The following is an 18,360-nucleotide window of genomic DNA, read 5'->3' as shown; positions in this document are numbered from 1 at the left end:
CGAATTTCAGTGGCATGTCAGCGGATGCTCACCAACCGCCACGGTCCTTCGTCTGGCACCCGCCATATGAAAAAGGTTGGAGACCACTGCTCTAGGTTCTTGCACTTTGTCATTAGTTGCTCTTGTTTTCCTATTTCATTGAATTTAGTTCCACTCAGCCCACCTACCAGCTGAGTGAATGGAATCCCAGGCCGATAGCAGGTTGAGTGGCTCAGCCGGGGTATCAGCCGCCGGCCTGCTCAGCCTGCTGTCAACCCAGGGTTCCTTGGGGGTCCCCAGGCCAAAAGTGGGTGCTTAGTGAGGCCGAAGGCCAGGACCCCGGGTGGCAATGGGGCAGCAGTTGTTGGAGGGCTCTATTTAGCAGTAACAGGGCTATAGGAAAGTCAGTCAACATTTTTTGTTTCTCTGATGAAAACTGGCCCACTCCCTTCCTCATACCAAACTTGTCACAAATAATTGTCAACTTAATTTTCTGTTTTTTGGCTAAGATATTAATTTTTTTTAAAAAAAATATTGAAATTGAAATCAGGATTGTTAGCAAGCATTTTTGGCAAACAAATTTGTTAAATGACAATCTAAATGGTAACACAGTGCTGCTTTCATGCTTGGCTTACCCCCCAGGCTGCTGGTCCAACAGCTGCAGTAGAGGAGGAGATAGGTGGAAAACTGCAGGACCCCAAAATCCACCTCTTGGGGTGCAGAGTGGCAAGAGCAGCAGCAAACTCTCAGGTCTGATCACACGCCAATGGGCACCACCGTCAGCCCAATAGACCACGGTGAAGTTAGCACAGCATGCAAGGGAGATTTAGATTGGACATTAGGAAAAAGTTCCTAACTGTCAGGGTAGTTAAACACTGGAATAGATTGCCTAGGGAAGTTGTGGAATCTCCATCTCTGCAGATATTTAAGAGTAGGTTAGATAAATGTCTATTAGGGATGGTCTAGACAGTATTTGGTCCTGCCATGAGGGCAGGGGACTGGACTCGATGACCTCTCAAGGTCCCTTCCAGTCCTAGAGTCTATGAGTCTATCTCAGAGACGGGGCACCCATGGAGCCACAGGAGCTCATCCTGCTCTGTGCAGCTCCCCCTGGATGAGATGGATCACTGCCAGCCCGGGGGAGAGAGACGTGCTCCCCAGCTAGGGTGATCAAATCCAGATGTCCTGATTTTATAGAGTCAGTCCTGATATTTGGGGCTTTGTCTTATATAGGTACCAATTACCCCCACCTAGGGTGACCAGACAGCAAGTGTGAAAAATCAGGACGGGGGGTGGGGGAGGAACAGGAGCCTATATAAGAAAAAGACCCCAAAATTGGGACTGTCCCTATAAAAATGGGACATCTAGTCACCCTACAGGTGAGTTTCCTTCCCCTACCCCTTCCCAGAGACCCCCAGCATCCAACTCCTTCCTCAGACTGCACTGCATTCGGCTCTCTCTAGGACCCAGCAGCCCTGTTCTTACATGCTCCACTGCTTCCCGTCTGCCCGGGCTCCCGGCACAGCAGTGCCCCCAGACCTAGTGGTGCCCTAAGCGGCTGCCTGTTCTGCCTATAGCTAAGGACGGCCCTGGGTCTCAGATTTTGGTTCTGACCCCAGCCTGTCCCCAGCTATGGTTTCAGCACTGCCCATGGCCCAGTCCCAATCATTTGTCAGGCTTTGACCTCCAGTCGGACCACTAGGCATGTCTACCAGTAGGCAGTGCCTGACTCCGTCACTAAGAGGGAAAGACTCATGGCAAATCTGGCAATGCTTGAATTCTGGAGATTTAATCATACACCAAGGAAAAGAACTCCTTTGGAAAGGAAAGTTCCCCAGGAAAAAAACCTGAATAAAACTAACAGCAAAAATAAAACTATTAAAGAAACTGTTAAACTAGTCTGCTAGAGCTAGTAACTGACAATTAACTAAACTATAAGAAGAAACTGGGTACCTAGCTAAATAAGCAGGCACCACTGGTCTCAGGCTGATGGCAGTTGAGAAGAAACTGAGGGCAGTTTGTCGATCACAGCTCTATATACTCTCAGTTTGGGGCACAAGGATAGTTAGGGCTCATGTAAGGACCGAACAGGCATTACTGCCAAAAATCTCCAGTTGAAGGCACAAGGGCACATATGCACTCCTGAAATGGAGCACCAATAGGGATGTTACTCAAAGAAGAGCGTCCAAATATCAAACATCTTTGAAGAATTACACCCCAACCTGGCATTCAAATTGGTGAAAAGCTCATGATATTAACTAGCCCATTCTGGGTGAAGTCTTGCAACAGTTTCTAAAGTTTTGGAACTGATAAAAACCTATCTCCCGATTCAGCCTCAAATACAAAATGTAGCCTAAACCAGATCCAAATACTACTTCCTCATCCATCTGTAGTTATGGTACTTAATTAGCATGGAAACTGAGATGCGAGACACTCCTCCTTTTATCTATAAATCAACACAATCCCTGAATGGCTATACTATAATGCTTTCAGACTCCTGGCTATAAATCTGTACTGCTTTCAGACTGCTGGAAAACAAAAAGCATGCAGGTCAGTATCCCCATTGTAAATTTTCAATCATTAACATTCATTCAAAGAAGTTAAAACTATTAAAATTTATGAGCCATCTAATCTCGAATCTAAACTTACTCTAAGGATTGTCTCTTTAAAAAACAGCAATTAAAATCTCTGATGTATGGTGTTTGAAAGCAGCCACAATTTGTTCTGGCTAATGTTTTCTTATGAACAAAGATATACAAGTCACCATTCATACAACATGAAGACCAAGTATCAACAATTGTCTTGTTTACAACCTTTCACACACCATCACTGAGATCACACAATACTGTGAATGATGCATGCATCCCAAAAGAAAATATCAACTTTCACACAAATCAGGAAATTGCCATACTGACATTTTTAAAGTGAGTTTATTGTTCATGAATGGAGCCCGTTTGTCAGAACTGAAAAATTAAGGCCTGCATTTGTCCATAACAGGTAGGAAGCAGCAGTGCCACTCTCCCCACTGTGCCTCAACAGTGACATAGGGAGGGCCACTGGGAAGGATGAGAAAGTAGTTCTTAGTCCATGGTCTTTTGAGTCGTGTGCTTCACTGATGAGGTGGCCAGTGAGGGTGCAAACAGCTGTTTTTGTGAAATGACAATCTGTCCCTAGGAAACAGGCACAGCTCATCAGCACAGAATTCATGAAGCAGCTGTTAGATGCTAATTATTTCTGGCCAACAGACGCCTCAGTCAAGTCTGAACTAGTAATCTAGAAGGGAAAAACTCTACTACACAGTAAGCAATCCCATAAGACATGCAGTTCCCACTGCTGTCATCCCCTCTTCCCATTTGTCCTAGTGCCATTGTGCCTGAAATCTATCAAAACTCATTAGTAATCTGCAGGGCAAACAAAATCTCCTTTGCAAGTGGACCTTTAAATGCTGGAGAGATAATCTGTACAGCAGTTTGGTGTGTGAAAGAGGACATTACTGGACTCAAGAGAGAATATAGCCCAGCGGTTCTCAAACTGTGGGTCAGGATCCCAAAGTGGGTCATGACCCGTTTTAATGGGGTCACCAGGGCTGGCATTACACTTGCTGGGGCTCAGGGCCAAAGCCCAAGCCACACCACCCACGGCCGAAGCCCTTGGGGCTTCAGCTTTGGACCCCTTCTGCAGCCCGGGGCTGGAGCCCTTGGGCTTCTGCTTTGCGTCCCTCCCTCCATCCCCGGCCCAGGGTGGCAGGGCTTGGGTGGGCAAAGGCTTCAGCCTCCCTCCTATGGTCAGGTAGTAATGTTTGTTGTCAGAAGGGTGTTGTGGTGTAATGAAGCTTGAGAACCCCTGATATAGCCAAATGGCTACTAAAGAATACAGAGCAGCTGTATGGAAGTTTCTCCATATTCATTTAAAACACCATCTTTCTCAAAGTGGTTCTTTGTCAGAGATGATTTTGTAAGTACTGTACTCCATTTGTCCTTTTCCCAGCTCTGTGAATAGATACTTGCCAGCTAAAGCAAGGTCACTAGGGACCAGCAGATATTGGGGTTCAAATAACACCATGCCTTTATTCTTGGTCCTAAACAAAGTTTTATTTCAAACTGCCCAGAGAAATAAACTCCCGAGTGTCCCTGGAGTCTGCAACCCTAAGTTTAGATTCTCTAAGGACTTGTCTTCATTGTTAATAAAAGGTGCATTTTTTACCGCCGGATAACCAACAGTGTGAGCTATCTCAAGGTAAAAACACAGTAAAGACAAGATACTTCAGTTTTACTGTGAGGTAGGAACTATACTTCTGCTAAAAGGTCTTGTCTTCACTGTTTTTTTTTTACTGGACGTAACGCATGCAACATGAGTAAGGCTACGATTTAGTCACAGGTACTTTTAGTAAAAGTCACGGGAAATGCCATGATTAAATCTTTGGGGAGGGGTGTGTGCTGGGGAAGGGAGGGGGGCTGTTACTTCCATCATAACAATACCACATATCATCTCTGTCCATCCTCCCAATAGAATTCAACATACTGACACCCAAAGTGACTCATCTCTCAGAAAGAAGACATAAAATAATGGTTTTGGGGACGGCAGTAATGGGTGCACGAATCCATGGGGCTAGGGGTAAATGGGGGACTCCAGCATTGGAGATAGGTGTCGTGGCAGTCGGAAATTGAGGGACCCCCGTATGGGGGAGAATAGGGGTGCATATAGAGTTTCTGGCATGGGGAAAAATACAGGAGACTGATATGTTGGGAGGCAAGAAAGGGGTCACACATAGCCCCTAGCATGGGGGAACAATATGAGGAAAATGGTATGGAGGAAGGAGACCATGGGGGACACAGAGCTCATGGCAGGTGGTGGAGGTCGGAATGGGATGGCATGCAGAACCCCTGCCACGGGGAAAACAGGGGACACACAGAGCTCCAGGCATGTGGTGGGGGGTGGGGAGAGTTGCAGGGAGTCCCTGAAATAGATGGAGATGGGAATGTGGCACACAGGGAGCATGTTGGGGAGAACAGAGGAATACAGTATACGTAATGAGCTTGACCTACAGAAGCTATGAAATGTGTGACCCCTAGTATATAACCGAGGACTATACGGTTAAGGACTTTAAAAATCAATAGGGACAATGTAAAGTCAATCTCCCACTTTACAGGCAGACAATAAAAATTGCAGGGTGGGCAAGACGTAATAGTTGCTCAACTCAGCAAATAAACCTGTGTTAGCATTCTCTACAAGCTGCAAGCAAAGTAGAAAACTTTATTGTACGAGATGCTCACAGGGAACTACAATAATTGAGTCTCACGGTCACAAGACCACATGCTGTTGTGTGGTAGTCACTGGATAAAGGAAGGTGTAGCCTGCACATATTTCACAACTGAAAAAAATACTTTTCTGCCACATCTGACACGTGTGTTTACCCTGGGAAAAGGGTTTTTCCTGTTACCACCCCCAATCAAATTTTACTCCCGTCCAAATCTCCCTGCAGCACTCCTCTCCCTCCCCAATATCTTTGCAGAAGACCAGAAGAGGCCACTTACAATGGGCTTCTGAGTGTATATTGTTTCTGTGGAGTCTGTTAACGGAAACAAACTTTGCCCATTCTGTTCTAATGGGAAATTCATTACTGCTACAACTCTTCCAGCATCCACTTCCACAGCTGCATTCCCATTCTAGGGGCATCCAAGCTAAGATTTTGCCTGAGATGGTGCTTAAACCTGAAAATCCATTTGCACTTAAAGTGAACAACAAACAATGCGCGACCCACATGAGCAATGAAGTGCCACTCTCTAGTCTATACTAAATGCCTCTTCAATACCAATGTAGGAAATAGACTATAGTATTATGAAGACTGCACTATTGAAAATAAAAACAATGTGAAAATGTAGTGTCTGTGTTTATTTCTACCCTCTTCACGACTATAAAAGAGATCATATACAATTCTAAGAGCTCTGTCAAAGGCTCCTCACTGGAAAACAGAGAATTAACCACTTTGAAATGATTGTCAAGAGCAGCAACGTTGACATTAGAAATTGCACTGTACTTAAAATTCATAAGCTGTTACTTCCAAATGTCACTAGTCAGGTTAAAAACTGCCATTACAAACCTTAGAGTGAAATATCAGACCCTGAGTCACTATGTACAAAAGAAATACTCTTAAGAATAGGCATTCCCTTCAGTAGAGAAGGGGGTTGGGGAAGAGGAACATAACTACAGGAACACTGGAGTAATGAGCTGGCACATGTCACTGAAACACCCTCTCTCATTTCAACGTGCATATGAAAGAATTAAGTAGATGTCAGCTAAAAGATTTAACATCCAGTTTCAGGACAAAATCAGAATAGACTAATTAGACTGTCCCAATATCAAGTATCAGGAATGCTAGCTGATCATTTCCTTTCTATTGTTTACTGTCACAGATGAAATACTATGAGTGTATTATATTTGCAAACAAGTAGTACCTAAGGAAACTGAACTACTACACTGGCAGTATCATGTTTGAAGATAGCACAAAACACAGACTTGTTGCCATAGGTCCGGTCTATACTATAAGGTTAGGTCAATTTAAGCTGCCTTGCATTGACCTGGCTGTGGAAGTGACTTAAATTTGGCTCCTGCTGATATAAGTGCCTCTCTATGCCTATTTAGCAACACCAACTCTCCAAGCAGTGTAGAATCACAGCTGATATAATTAGGTTGATGCAGTGTTAGTACAGACACTGCGTTGCTTACATTGACTGTTACTGGCTTTCAGGAGCCGTTGCACAATGCCTCACACTGACAATGCAATTGATACAAGTACTTCTGGTGAGGAGGCACACTGTCAACACAAGGAGCCAAGTGTGCACACACACAAGTAATTTTCCAATTGCAGTGGCTGTATGCCAACATAAAAGTTCACTTGATTAAATTTTGTGACTGTGAAAAGCGTTTTTAACAGCAAAGTGCCATGTAAATTGGCCATTACTGTACCTTCATGACATCTTTATAGGAGTGAATGACCTCAACTTCCTCTTTTTCATCTTCATCTTCCTCCACGCCTTCATCCAGAGCCTCATAGCCTTCATCTTTACTCCCATCTACCTCCACGGTATTGGTCATGTGATCGATAAGCTGCTCCAAGGGAGGACTTAGTTCTCGCTCTTCATTCTCCTTCAAGCCATAGTCCAGAGCTTTATAAATAATAATCCCCAGTGATTCAATAATCTACAAGAAAAAAAGCAACATTATTATTAACATCACTTCAATGAACTAGTAGGCAAGTCTAAGAACACAAACATCCTTGAGTAACGAGTGATAAATTGTCCACTCTACAACCGCTGATTTAAGATTGTTATTATAGGATCATCCAAATTAAAGAGGGCAGTGACCCTCCACATTGCATCACTGCCCTGCAAGTCAACATACATCGCCTAATAGCAAAATATGTCATGCTACATTTTTTTATGTTAAAATTTGACAGGCAAAAACAAAATAATTTAAAAACAAAGTTGGACCATTTTGAATTTTTTTTTCTAAAAGTGTTTCAGCTCAAAATATTTTTTTAGATATGTATAAAAATGTTTGGTATATGCATACACTCTTATCCTCCTTTTGTTTTGTTTCTTAAGAAAGGAACTTAAGAAAAGATACCTCACTCCTTCCACAAGTGGTAGTGACGTGCACCACCTCACTGCCTCCAGGGATGACTGGCCATAGCTATGAGGATCTATTTAACTCAGAACCTAACTGAGCTCTGATCAAACCACTGAGACTGATTACTTGGTGAAGAGACAGAGATCCCTTGTGGGAAAATCTAGTTGTCTTAGTAGTAGTAGTAATTTGGTAGCCCCTTGGGACCTCAACGGAGATCAGGGCACTATTGTTTATACAACGCATACTATTATACAGTCCCTGACCTTCTCAGTCTTTCCTAGTAATGAGAAATTGGCTTGAATGCTCCCAAGTGTCAAGAATACCTTTTCTTTCTTTACATTAATTACTATTTATACCAGAGACAGTGGAGAACCTAGCACTTTAAGGACCTTAAGGGGAAAAAAGTAATACATAAGAGCTGATGGCTACTTTGGTATTATTTAAATCTGGGGTCTCAAACTCAGTTCAACTTAGGGCCAGTGCCAGTCCTCAAATCCTCCCAGCGAGCCAGTAATGTCACTCATGCCACCCAGAACCTGCCCCCACAAACTCCAACCCCCTAAACTCCACCCCCTACCTGCCAAAGGCTCTAGGAGGGAGTTTGGGTGGGGGAGGTGGTCTGGGTTAAGGAATTGGGGTGCAGGCTCTGGGAGGGAGTTTGGGTGGGGGAAGGGGTCTGGCTCAGATGAAGTTTGAGTGCTGGGTGCAGGCTCTGGGCTGGGGCAGGGAGTGGAGGTGCAGGCTCTGGGAGGGAGTTTGGAGGCGAGAGGGGATATTGGGGGGGTGCTGGCTCTGGGAGGGAGTATGGAGATGTAAGAGGTATGTGGGGAGGGGGATGCAGGCTATGGAGGGGGTCGGGGATGCGATGCTTACCTGGGGCTCCAAGGCAAGGCAGGCTGGGGGGTCTCCACGCACTGCTGCCCCCAGGCACAGCCCCCACAGCTTCCCATTGGCCACAGGGGTGCTCAGGGTGGGGGCAGCGCACAGAGGCACAGATGCACACAGAGGCACAGCCCTTCCCTGGGGCTGCAGGGAGGGGCAGCATCCACGTGGACCGAGCAGGCAGGAAGTTGCTCAGCTCCACTGCGCTGCCGATGGTGGGTGGGGCCTGGGCCATTTTAAATCGCCTGGGGGATGTGTTGGGGGGGGAGTGCCTGGGGGTGACAGGTGGGGCCAAGGGAGAGATCCGGCCCCAGAATTGCTGGAGCCCCACAAGCCACATTGGGGAGGTTCTTGGGCCACAGATGGCCTGTGGGCCGGGCGTTTGAGACCCCTGATTTCAATGGCCAGGCTCCAGTGCAGGAGAGCAGCAGCCCTGGAACAGAAGTTAGTTATGGAACTATTTCCAAAAGCAGATATTTTCAAATATTTCAATGCTGATAAATAAATTTCATTCCCCCAATCTGGCATTCCACATAAATCTAGCTAAAAAAACCTTTAAAAAACCCCCAAAAATAGCAATGCTCACATCAAACTTTTTTTAAGGTTTAATTTAAGCAACCTACTTATTTTACTACAGTAAAATATTTCAAAGAGGCCTTACTGTAATGGTTTATAGTTTAGTAGGGGAATTCAAACAGTTTAATCATAATCACATCCAGTCAGAAAATGTAACGCACCAGCAACGGACCAGCAGTTTTACGCTTCATTTCTCTAGTGAGTCATGGGAATGCATTAGTAGAGAGCATCAAATTGTTGGACTGCTATGGGTGCAGAATTTAGTGGTAATTTGTACCATGATTATTAAGTAATCCTTCTTGAAATGCAGAACTTTGCTATTTATTTTTTCCAACAAAACAAAAAATATTCCTCAACATAAAATGCATTGATAAACTGTCCATATTTCACAATGAACAATTAAAACACCAGCACATTAAGGGCAAGAAAAAGACAGATTTATACACCTAATATATTTATTATATTTTCCAATATTTTAACAAATTATATGGAATAACACTGATTTTCCTACATTCTTCCATAGCAGCTTTAAAAAAGATATTTGATACTCTCATGAGCATGTCTGGTTTGGCTTAGAAAACTACAAAGCAAAGCTGTGCATTCCTATTTTGGAATGACTGTTAATGAGATATTCAAAGAAAGATTTTGGGAAACTTTCATAATGAACATATAAAGACTGAAAATGTGAAACAACTGTAATAAAGCAAAGTACATTTTATAAGCATAGCTCCTTTCACTAAGGACCTCCGTATATCCTCAACATGTAATGTGGGGTGGCCAAATTTACTGGCCCTCTGAGTCACATTCAACAAACATAAAATCATAGAATATCAGGGTTCGAAGGGACCTCAGGAGGTCATCTAGTCCAATCCCCTGCTCGAAGCAGGACCAATCCCCAGACAGATTTTTGCCCCAGATCCCTAAATGGCCCCCTCAAGAATTGAACTCACAATCCTGGGTTTAGCAGGCCAATGCTCAAACCACTGAGCTATCCCTCCCCGCTTCTTCAGAAGTTCAAGAGCCTGGGCACACCTGCCAGGAGTCAGGGGCTTCAGCCCTGCTGCTGCTGAAGCCCTGAGCCCTGGCAGGTGTGCCCCACGGGATGAAGCCCCAAGACTCCCCTTCCTCGCTGGGCAGAAGCCCCTACCGCATACCACCCTGCTGCAAGGCAGAGGTCCTGAGCTTCTCTGCCCCACTCCCAGTCTGGTAGGTGAAGAATGGAAGGGCGCAGGGGGCTCCGCGAGCTGCACTTTAATGGTAAAAGAGCCACATGTGGCTCGCAACCTACGGTTTGGCCACCCCTAATGTAATGCTTCAACAGCTGAAAAGCAACAATCTAAGAAGAGTTAAAATCACATTTGGAAGCACCCGTCTATAACATTCAGCAAGTTCAGTTACATCATTAGCAGAACCTCCATAAACATTTTATACTGTCTTAAGTACTTGCTGGACTGCACACAGAAATGCTTTTGATAGAATAGGTTAGTCTTGTTCAACAAATGGAATACAAGTGAAATGAAGAGTAGTGTAACAACTGCTTAAATATTTCTTAAATATCTGATGTGAATGCACAGTATAAATTTTGTCTAGCTTCATCTAAACAAAAATTTAAGAAGTTTTATCTGTTCAATCCTTTTTTCCTGGTCTTAAATTTGATGTAAAAAAAAAGTATTTTTTGTGACAAGTCTTCAGGTCCAGGACCAAATCAGCACTTTTCTTGGAAAACACAACAAAACAGGCTTAAAAGGGAAAGTCCTCTCTCTTCGGTTTGGAACAGGGATTAAGGCCTTCACAAGTACTACAACTAAAATTCAATGACAGCTGCTGCTTTCTTTGATGTACCAATACTGTGCCTGTTTCAGTCCAGTAATATGGCTTCTGCATTATGTGCCAAGCATAGACTTCATAATACGTGCAGAGATGGTCTGACACAAAAGCCTGAACAGAAACTATTCAAAACTACTTTCCTGCCTTTCAAATACTTTATTTTGTCATATTTAGCAACATATCCATTCTGTTTCAGTGTCTCCATTTCAGCTTATGACACAGCAATGAAAATTTTAACTGAGAAACTTTGCATTAACTACTTCGCTGCTGCTCAAAATGTAATAGAAACATGCGACACTTTAACCAATGCTAATTTACCATGGAAGTTATAGAAACACAAATAAGTGCCTGCCATATGACCCAAGCAAAACCACAAAACCTTTCAGATTTTTATATATTCACAAAATAGCCAGTACGGAGACTTCCAACAATTAAGACAGACAGACAGACACAAACAAACAAACCAGTATTAAGTGGGTCAGTACTGGTGTCCTTGAGACATATGTACAGAATGAAAAGCCTAATTTTACCTACCTCAATTGAACTAACCTGATTTTTTTTATATACAGGAGTTGGATTTAAGATTATTGTTTATCTAATATCAGTGTGTTCTATTTGTGTCTCTCTCTCACCCACACACAAACAGACCTGCACACACACACACTCTCTCCACTTGCCTTCACTAATGATCTAATATTTAAGCACAGTACGGAGTACAAGTTCAGCCTGTGGGAACAGCTTCTTTCCTGGTCTGAAGCCATGACTTTCAAAGGAACTTAATGTGACGGTGTAAAGCATTATAATGTAAGCTCCCTAATTTAATTTTATGAAGTTATTCAGCTACTGGTTGACATGCAGAGAGCAAATCCTCTGGTAAAGTTTTGAAACGTCGAGAAATAATAAGTTCTAAAACTCTCAGTACAGGCCACAGAAAACAATGTGAGTTAGGCAAACACATCATTGTTACTGTTGGCACTGGCAATTGTTTCAGTGCAATGTAATTATTTCAGTGCTATCAATTTACAACTGCTTGGTTTAAAATAAAATCTCCAAATGTTAAGGCCATACCCCCTGCCCAGCTCCCCCACCCACAGATACCCTACAGTCCAGCACTCCCTTCACAGTCCCACCATCACAGCTGTACAGTGCTCCATATTCCTGAGGGAATTCTGCATCAAATTCTGTGCATATTTTAAAATTCTGAAATATTTTTTTTAATAATAAATAAATGTGGAAGTTCCACGATGGCAGTGGGGAGCACAGGCCACAAGCTGCATGGAGGTGGGAGAATACCCTGCAGCTTCCCCTAGTATATATACTGATTTAGGACATATCTAAAAGGTTTAACTGAAATGAATATGAACTTAAACATCTATGGTTCTTTATTTTAGGAACCAGATCGCCATTTTTTTTTCAACCTGTTTACTTTTCAGACTTACTGAAACTGATGTGCAAAGAGGCCGAGTCTGCATGCCATTCCCCTATACTCATCTCATGCAAAATGGGGTAATGTCTGCAAACTCACCATCTTCCTGAGGTTTGCTTTTATTTTTAAATAAAGCAACAAATCCCAAAGGGAGGGCTCTGCTTACACACATAAAAGGACTTTCTCTAGCAAAATTCCTGCCCTTCTCTGTAGCTCTCTTTTACTCAGACTAGAGCCACTTGGACTTTTGTATTCCTGAGCTGGAACTAAAGAGGTTCAACTGTTCTCGCTGCCAAGGCAGGTCAGCAGAATAGTTTTGAACCTCTCCACTGTGACCTAAAGACTCACAATCTAGTTACAAAAATATTTGCATTTCTATTGCACCATTCCTCACAAATTTTAACAGCATTTTAGAATTCAGCCTAATGATAAAAATAATACAGAATACTTAATACTTATTTCACCTATGGATCTCAAGTAACTCTGTTCTGATACAATACTGCTCAGCTCTCACAACTGGAGACGCTCTTAAATATATACACACATTTTAAAGTTTAAAATGCAACTGAAAACAGCACAAACTTGCTTAAGAACTTACAGAAGACCAACTGTCTCAGTTTAGATCAGCAATAGAGTTATTTCTTCTATTTATAACATAGTACTATATCTGCTTCTGCAATATCTAATTCTGTATGTCAAATCAGATTACATTTGTTAAAAAGTGTGAACAAACAGTTTTATTATATGGTAATTTGAAGAGCTATCGAAATACAGTTTGGTTACTCACCCCAATGTCCTTCATAATTCTAAGCAGAAATATCTACATTCTTATATAAACCATATTGAAGCACCTCATGTATACTAATGCATTTATTACCACAACACTCCCATGGAAGTAGGGTAGTACGATCCCCATTTTACAGACAGGGATACACCGCTGAAATGGATGCTGTAACCAGGAGCCAACATGCAACATTGGTTGTCGAGCTGGTAAAAAGGAAAATTTTCAACTACTTGCTGCTGGGCAACTAGGATTTGGAACACATATAGTTAATCAAATGAATTACTCATTATGAAACTACCCGGACATATGGATGAAATATTATTTAACTTTGGGGCGTTATGGTTTACCATATGGTTTACCATAGCTGAGATACTAGTTTCTGCAATATATTGCACCTTGCTACTAAATATAACTTCAGTGTTAAAAGAAAAACTAATATGTGCCATGTCTGAGAACATAAAAGGTGAAAAAGATTAAATACACACACCCTACCTTTCCTGTAAGATTCTCTTATGTAACATGAATGGTATTTTGATCTAAAGTATACATACCCTAATTTATGAAAATGTCTTTGTAATATCCAGAGTAGTTCTCTTTCAAAATAATCTTATTGAGTATACCATGATTCATTCATATTGTGCTTGTGCAATCCGTGCATATATTATTTATATATGCTTTATATTATTATTCAGGTATAAAGTGTACAGATTCAGTACAATAGCTCTCAATCAGATTTAAGTGGGTGTAAAAGGGGATCCTTAATCAATCATTTTCAAAGCAAATTAAATATATAAAACCTAAGTCTTTTCAACATCTTTTGACTCATTTGCTTCTAAAAGAGAGAACTACACTGTAATTTACTTATAAATACATTCATGCTCATAAGTAATGTAACCTTCTCCAACCCTTATCCCTGATGCTAACAACAAACATATTATGTTCTGTTGCCTATGTTTTAGCTACAGAGTTTGTGCGGGTGAACATTGTCATTTATTAGTGTAAATGAGAGCAGAAATTGGCTGATTATCTGAATGCATAATTTCCTTGGTCTATAAAAAAAATGAGATTGGAACACAAACTATCATTTTTTGTTATTTTTTTCACACATCATAACCTCAGAGGTTTAGATAATTATTGTTATTTATTTACCATTCCAAGAATATTTCTCCCAAATGACTGTTCATCCCTCAAGAGTAACAAACTTAGTTTCCCTGTCTTAATTGGGCAAACTCCAGTAAGGTCTGAAATTCCTGTAAAGGAATCTTCACTGTTGCAGACTGTCCACAAAGCCAGAATTTGGTCAGAAGTTTTCAAGTACTGTTATTGTTACACACAGATACACATATATTACATTCTTTAAAACCATCAAGAGCCTTGGTCCTGATCCTACTGAAGTCAATGAGCTTGTCTCCACTTATAGAGTGCCTCCCCAAACAGCCAGGGATGGCCCGGCCCCCACCCCCTATCTCCCCCCTGCTTTTTGCCCCCTGATGGCCCCTCCCGGGACTCCTGCCCCATCTAACTCCCCCCCGTTCCCTCATGGTACCCCCAGGACCCCCCCCATCAACACACATCCTCTGTCCTGAACGCCCCCAGAACCCTCACCCAACCCTTCCTCTCATTCCTGAATATCCCCCTCCGGGACCCCTGCCCCATCCAACCACCCCTTCTCCCTGACTGCCTCATTCAACCTCCCCCACTTCCTGACTTCCCCCTGGGTCCCCTGCACCCATTCAACCCTCCCATTCTCCACCCTCTTGACCACCCTGACCCCTAGTCACATCCCCACTCCCTGACCACCACCCCGAATTCCCCTGCCCTCTATCCAGCCCTCCCTGCTCTCCGCCCCCTTACCATGCTACCGGTGGCTGGCAGAACAGCTGTGGCTGGAGCCAGCCATGCCAGCGCGCAGCACAGAGTGCCGGGTCAGGCCAGGTTGTGCAGCTGCGCTGCCTGGCTGCCCAGAGCATTGCGTCAGCAGTGCGGCACGCTGAGGATGTAGGGGAAGGGGAACAGCAGGGGAGGGGCCGGGGACTAGCCTCTAGGGCCAGGAGCTCAAGGGTCAGGCAGAAGGATCCTGTGGGCCATAGTTTGCCCACCTCTGAACTAGAGGCCCTGGGATCTCAAAAATCAAAAGTAAAGGATCTGGATACTCTCATTCTGTTTCTTAAAGGCCATGGTTGTTATAACAAAAAAAAATGATTAATACAGCTTACCTTGTCTATTTAATTGTAGTTTCATCAGACTCTTCATTACCATGAAGCAATTACCTGAATGTTCCCTTCTGGCATTGATAGTCAAGGGCAAATAAAACTATTTTGCATCAGCCATACTTCTATGAGAGATACACAATCCACATACAAAAACTGATTTGTGTGTGTGTGTTTCCAGGCCTCACAGGTCAAGAGATGTCACTGGCTGCTTGGTTTAGCTGTAATTTTTTTGGCACCGGACTAGAATCAAATCTAACAAGCCCTGGCTCTCAGATAGCTAAAAAGACCAGCTACAAAAAACTAAGGAAGCAAACAACTTACAGCAAGGGGTCAGGAAATTGAGAGCATCCCCCAAAGATCAGAGGTGATGGTAAAATGAAACCAAAATATAACTTAGCAGCTCTTTTACAAAAGCTGCATAAATCCACAGAATTCATCAGTTACCAAGGTTGGATGAGACACTTTAGTGCTGATATAATGAGGGAGGAATCTTCTTATGTTGAAACAAACCCAATAAGTGTGGTCTGATCCCTGAAATATTCACTCCAGATCCAAAGGTAAAGTGAAGCTTATAGCCACCGCTTTGGGAGCTATTCAACTCTTTGGATTCTCTGGATTTTATCCACTGTCCAGTTCTTTCAAACCAATATCCGAGGTGAAAGTAAGCTGGTTCGGTCCAGCATACCGGTAAGAGCCAGTATACCGTGTTGGACTGGACTGGCTTCCGTGGTGGTGATTTAAAGGCCCTGGGACTCCTAGTTACAGCCGGATTCCTAAGGCCTTTAAATCTTGAAAGGCCCCACCTCTTCTGGTGGAGGCCACACCTCTTCTAGTTGAGGCCATGCCCCTGCTCAGGACTCCAGCATACCGGTAAGTCCTTTAAGTTACTTTCACCCCTGACCAACATTCATATACAGGTAGTTTATAATTGTGAAACAACCTCACACAATCTCAGAAGAATCAAAGCCTCAACCGTTCTTCTAGAAGAATTTTTTTTAAAAGTCCTAGTTAAAAGCTATTTATGCATTAAACATATAATCTCCAGGACAAGTATAAAATACCTTGTGTATATAGTTCTAGAGCCAGCCAGCTCCCAGAGTCATATTGATCTTCAGAAGATATCCCTAACAGAATAGTGATATCCTTGGATTCAGAATCATCACACACTTCGTTCTTTGCAGTGTCATTGTAGCCGAGTTGGTCCCAGGATATTAGAGATACAAAGTAGGGAAGATAATATCTTTTATTGGATCGACTTCTGATGGTGAAACAGATGAACTTTAGAACTACATGGAGCTCTTCTTCAAGTCTGGGAAAGGTACACAGAGGGTATATCTCTGGGTATTAGACACCCAGACGGTATAAGACACCTGTAGCTGGCCTGTGCTAGCTGCCTTAGTAGAATTTTTTTTTTATTGCGATATAAACGCTAGGGTTTGGGCTGCAGCCTGAGGTCTGGGACCCTCCCACCTCGCAGGGTCCTAGAGCTCAGGCTCCAGCATGATCCCAGATGTCCATACTGCAATTCAAATAGCCCCTTACCCCAAGCCTGCAACCGCAAGTCAGAAGCACTGCCAGCCACAGGTGTCCAACTGCAATGTAGACATACCCAAAGTGTCACAGCTAAACACAAGGTGGAACAATTTGTTTAGCATAAGTAGTTAACACATATTCTAAGAGACAATAGAAGGTGAAGTGGCCCGTTAACACCTCTTCAATCAGAGAACAAAAATGGTGGGTTACAGAATGCTGTAATAAACCATACATCCAGTGTCTTTATCAAAGTCATGATTTTTAGTTTCTAGCAAAGTTGTCTCAGGCTCATCTTTTGAAGGTGTTGTGCGGATTTCTTTGGAGGATGAGGTCTAATAGGTCAGATATAGTGTGACAATTTTGTGAAAACTGTTCACCCACAGGTGATAGGATGCTTTTGTCTTTTAGCATGTTTCTGTGTGAGTTCATTCGAAAGCATAGTGATTATCTGGTTTCACCCACATAGCTGTTACTGGGACATTTAGTGCACCTCTTATTGTGATAGGCACGTGTAGGACCCATAGATCCTGAAAGGTGTGTTGTAGGGGGCTGATCATCATAGCAGCGGAGATATGGCACCCTGCCATAACAAATTTATGCAAAACCTACAGGCAAATCTCCACTGCTACGATTCTGTCACAGAGGTCACGGAAGTCACAGATTCCAGGACCTTCCGGGACATAGCTGGAGCAGCAGCCGGGGTTGGGTCAGCCCCCTGGAGCTGGAGCAGTGGCTGGAGGCCAGTGGTCCCCACACCACCCGCGAGCATCCAGCTCTGGGATGCTGGAGCAGCAGTCCCCAGGTCTCTCTTCCTCCCCCAGGATATTTTTAGTAAAAGTCAGGGACAGGTTATGGGCTTCCATTAATTTTTTTTTTTTTATTGCCCACCACCTGTCCCTGACTTTTACTAAAAACACTCATGATAGAATCTTAACCGTAAAGATGATCAATACCTCCACAACACTTTTCCGCTGCAGTATGGGTGAGCTGTGAAGGTATCGCAGCATGTAGTGGTGGAGGGGCCCGGAATGAGACAAGACACAGAGGATGATTTTCTCAAATAGGTCAGTGCAGGCAGGGGTACCGGAACAATTTGTACAGTGGAGGTGCTGAAAGCCATTGAACCCAAACTGTAAACCCCTGTATATAATGGAAACCACTTCAAGCCAGGGGGTGCAATAGCACCTCCAGCACATATGAGTGCAGGAGCACAGAAAAAAATCCTTTAGGAAATAAAATGTTATTTTTCCAAACTGAACTTCAATATATTGTGAGAGGGATGCCTCAGACCACAGAAGCTCCCTGGACACAGCCAGGTTAATAGCAGCGAAAGAAGTGCAAAGACAATGGTAAGTTAAAAATTCAAAGATGTTTTTCATTTTCTAAAAGCTGCAGAACTGCTTGGATTGGGGGAGAGATAGTGAGAGAGTGTGTGTGTGTGTGTGTGCGTGCACATGTCTCATCAGTGGCTGTGCTACAAAAGCTCTCTCTATCATTCAAGCTTTTCATTT

General features: G+C 43.2%; 1 protein-coding gene across 3 annotated transcripts in view; it reads right to left on the bottom strand.

Moving 5' to 3' along the window:
• Positions 1-18,360, bottom strand: part of SPIRE1 (spire type actin nucleation factor 1) — a 186,884-nt gene that overhangs the window by 107,852 nt on the left and 60,672 nt on the right. For all 3 annotated transcript variants that reach the window (XM_050938809.1, XM_050938810.1, XM_050938811.1), the window contains exon 3: positions 6,946-7,179. In XM_050938809.1, coding sequence (XP_050794766.1) covers positions 6,946-7,179 — 234 coding nt within the window. The remainder of the gene's footprint in view (positions 1-6,945; positions 7,180-18,360) is intronic.

This window comes from Gopherus flavomarginatus, chromosome 2 (genome assembly GCF_025201925.1).
Source record: "Gopherus flavomarginatus isolate rGopFla2 chromosome 2, rGopFla2.mat.asm, whole genome shotgun sequence".
Taxonomy (NCBI): Eukaryota; Metazoa; Chordata; order Testudines; family Testudinidae; genus Gopherus; species Gopherus flavomarginatus.
The sequence above is the reverse complement of the archived record's forward strand: the minus strand, read 5'-3'. Positions and strand labels throughout refer to the sequence as shown.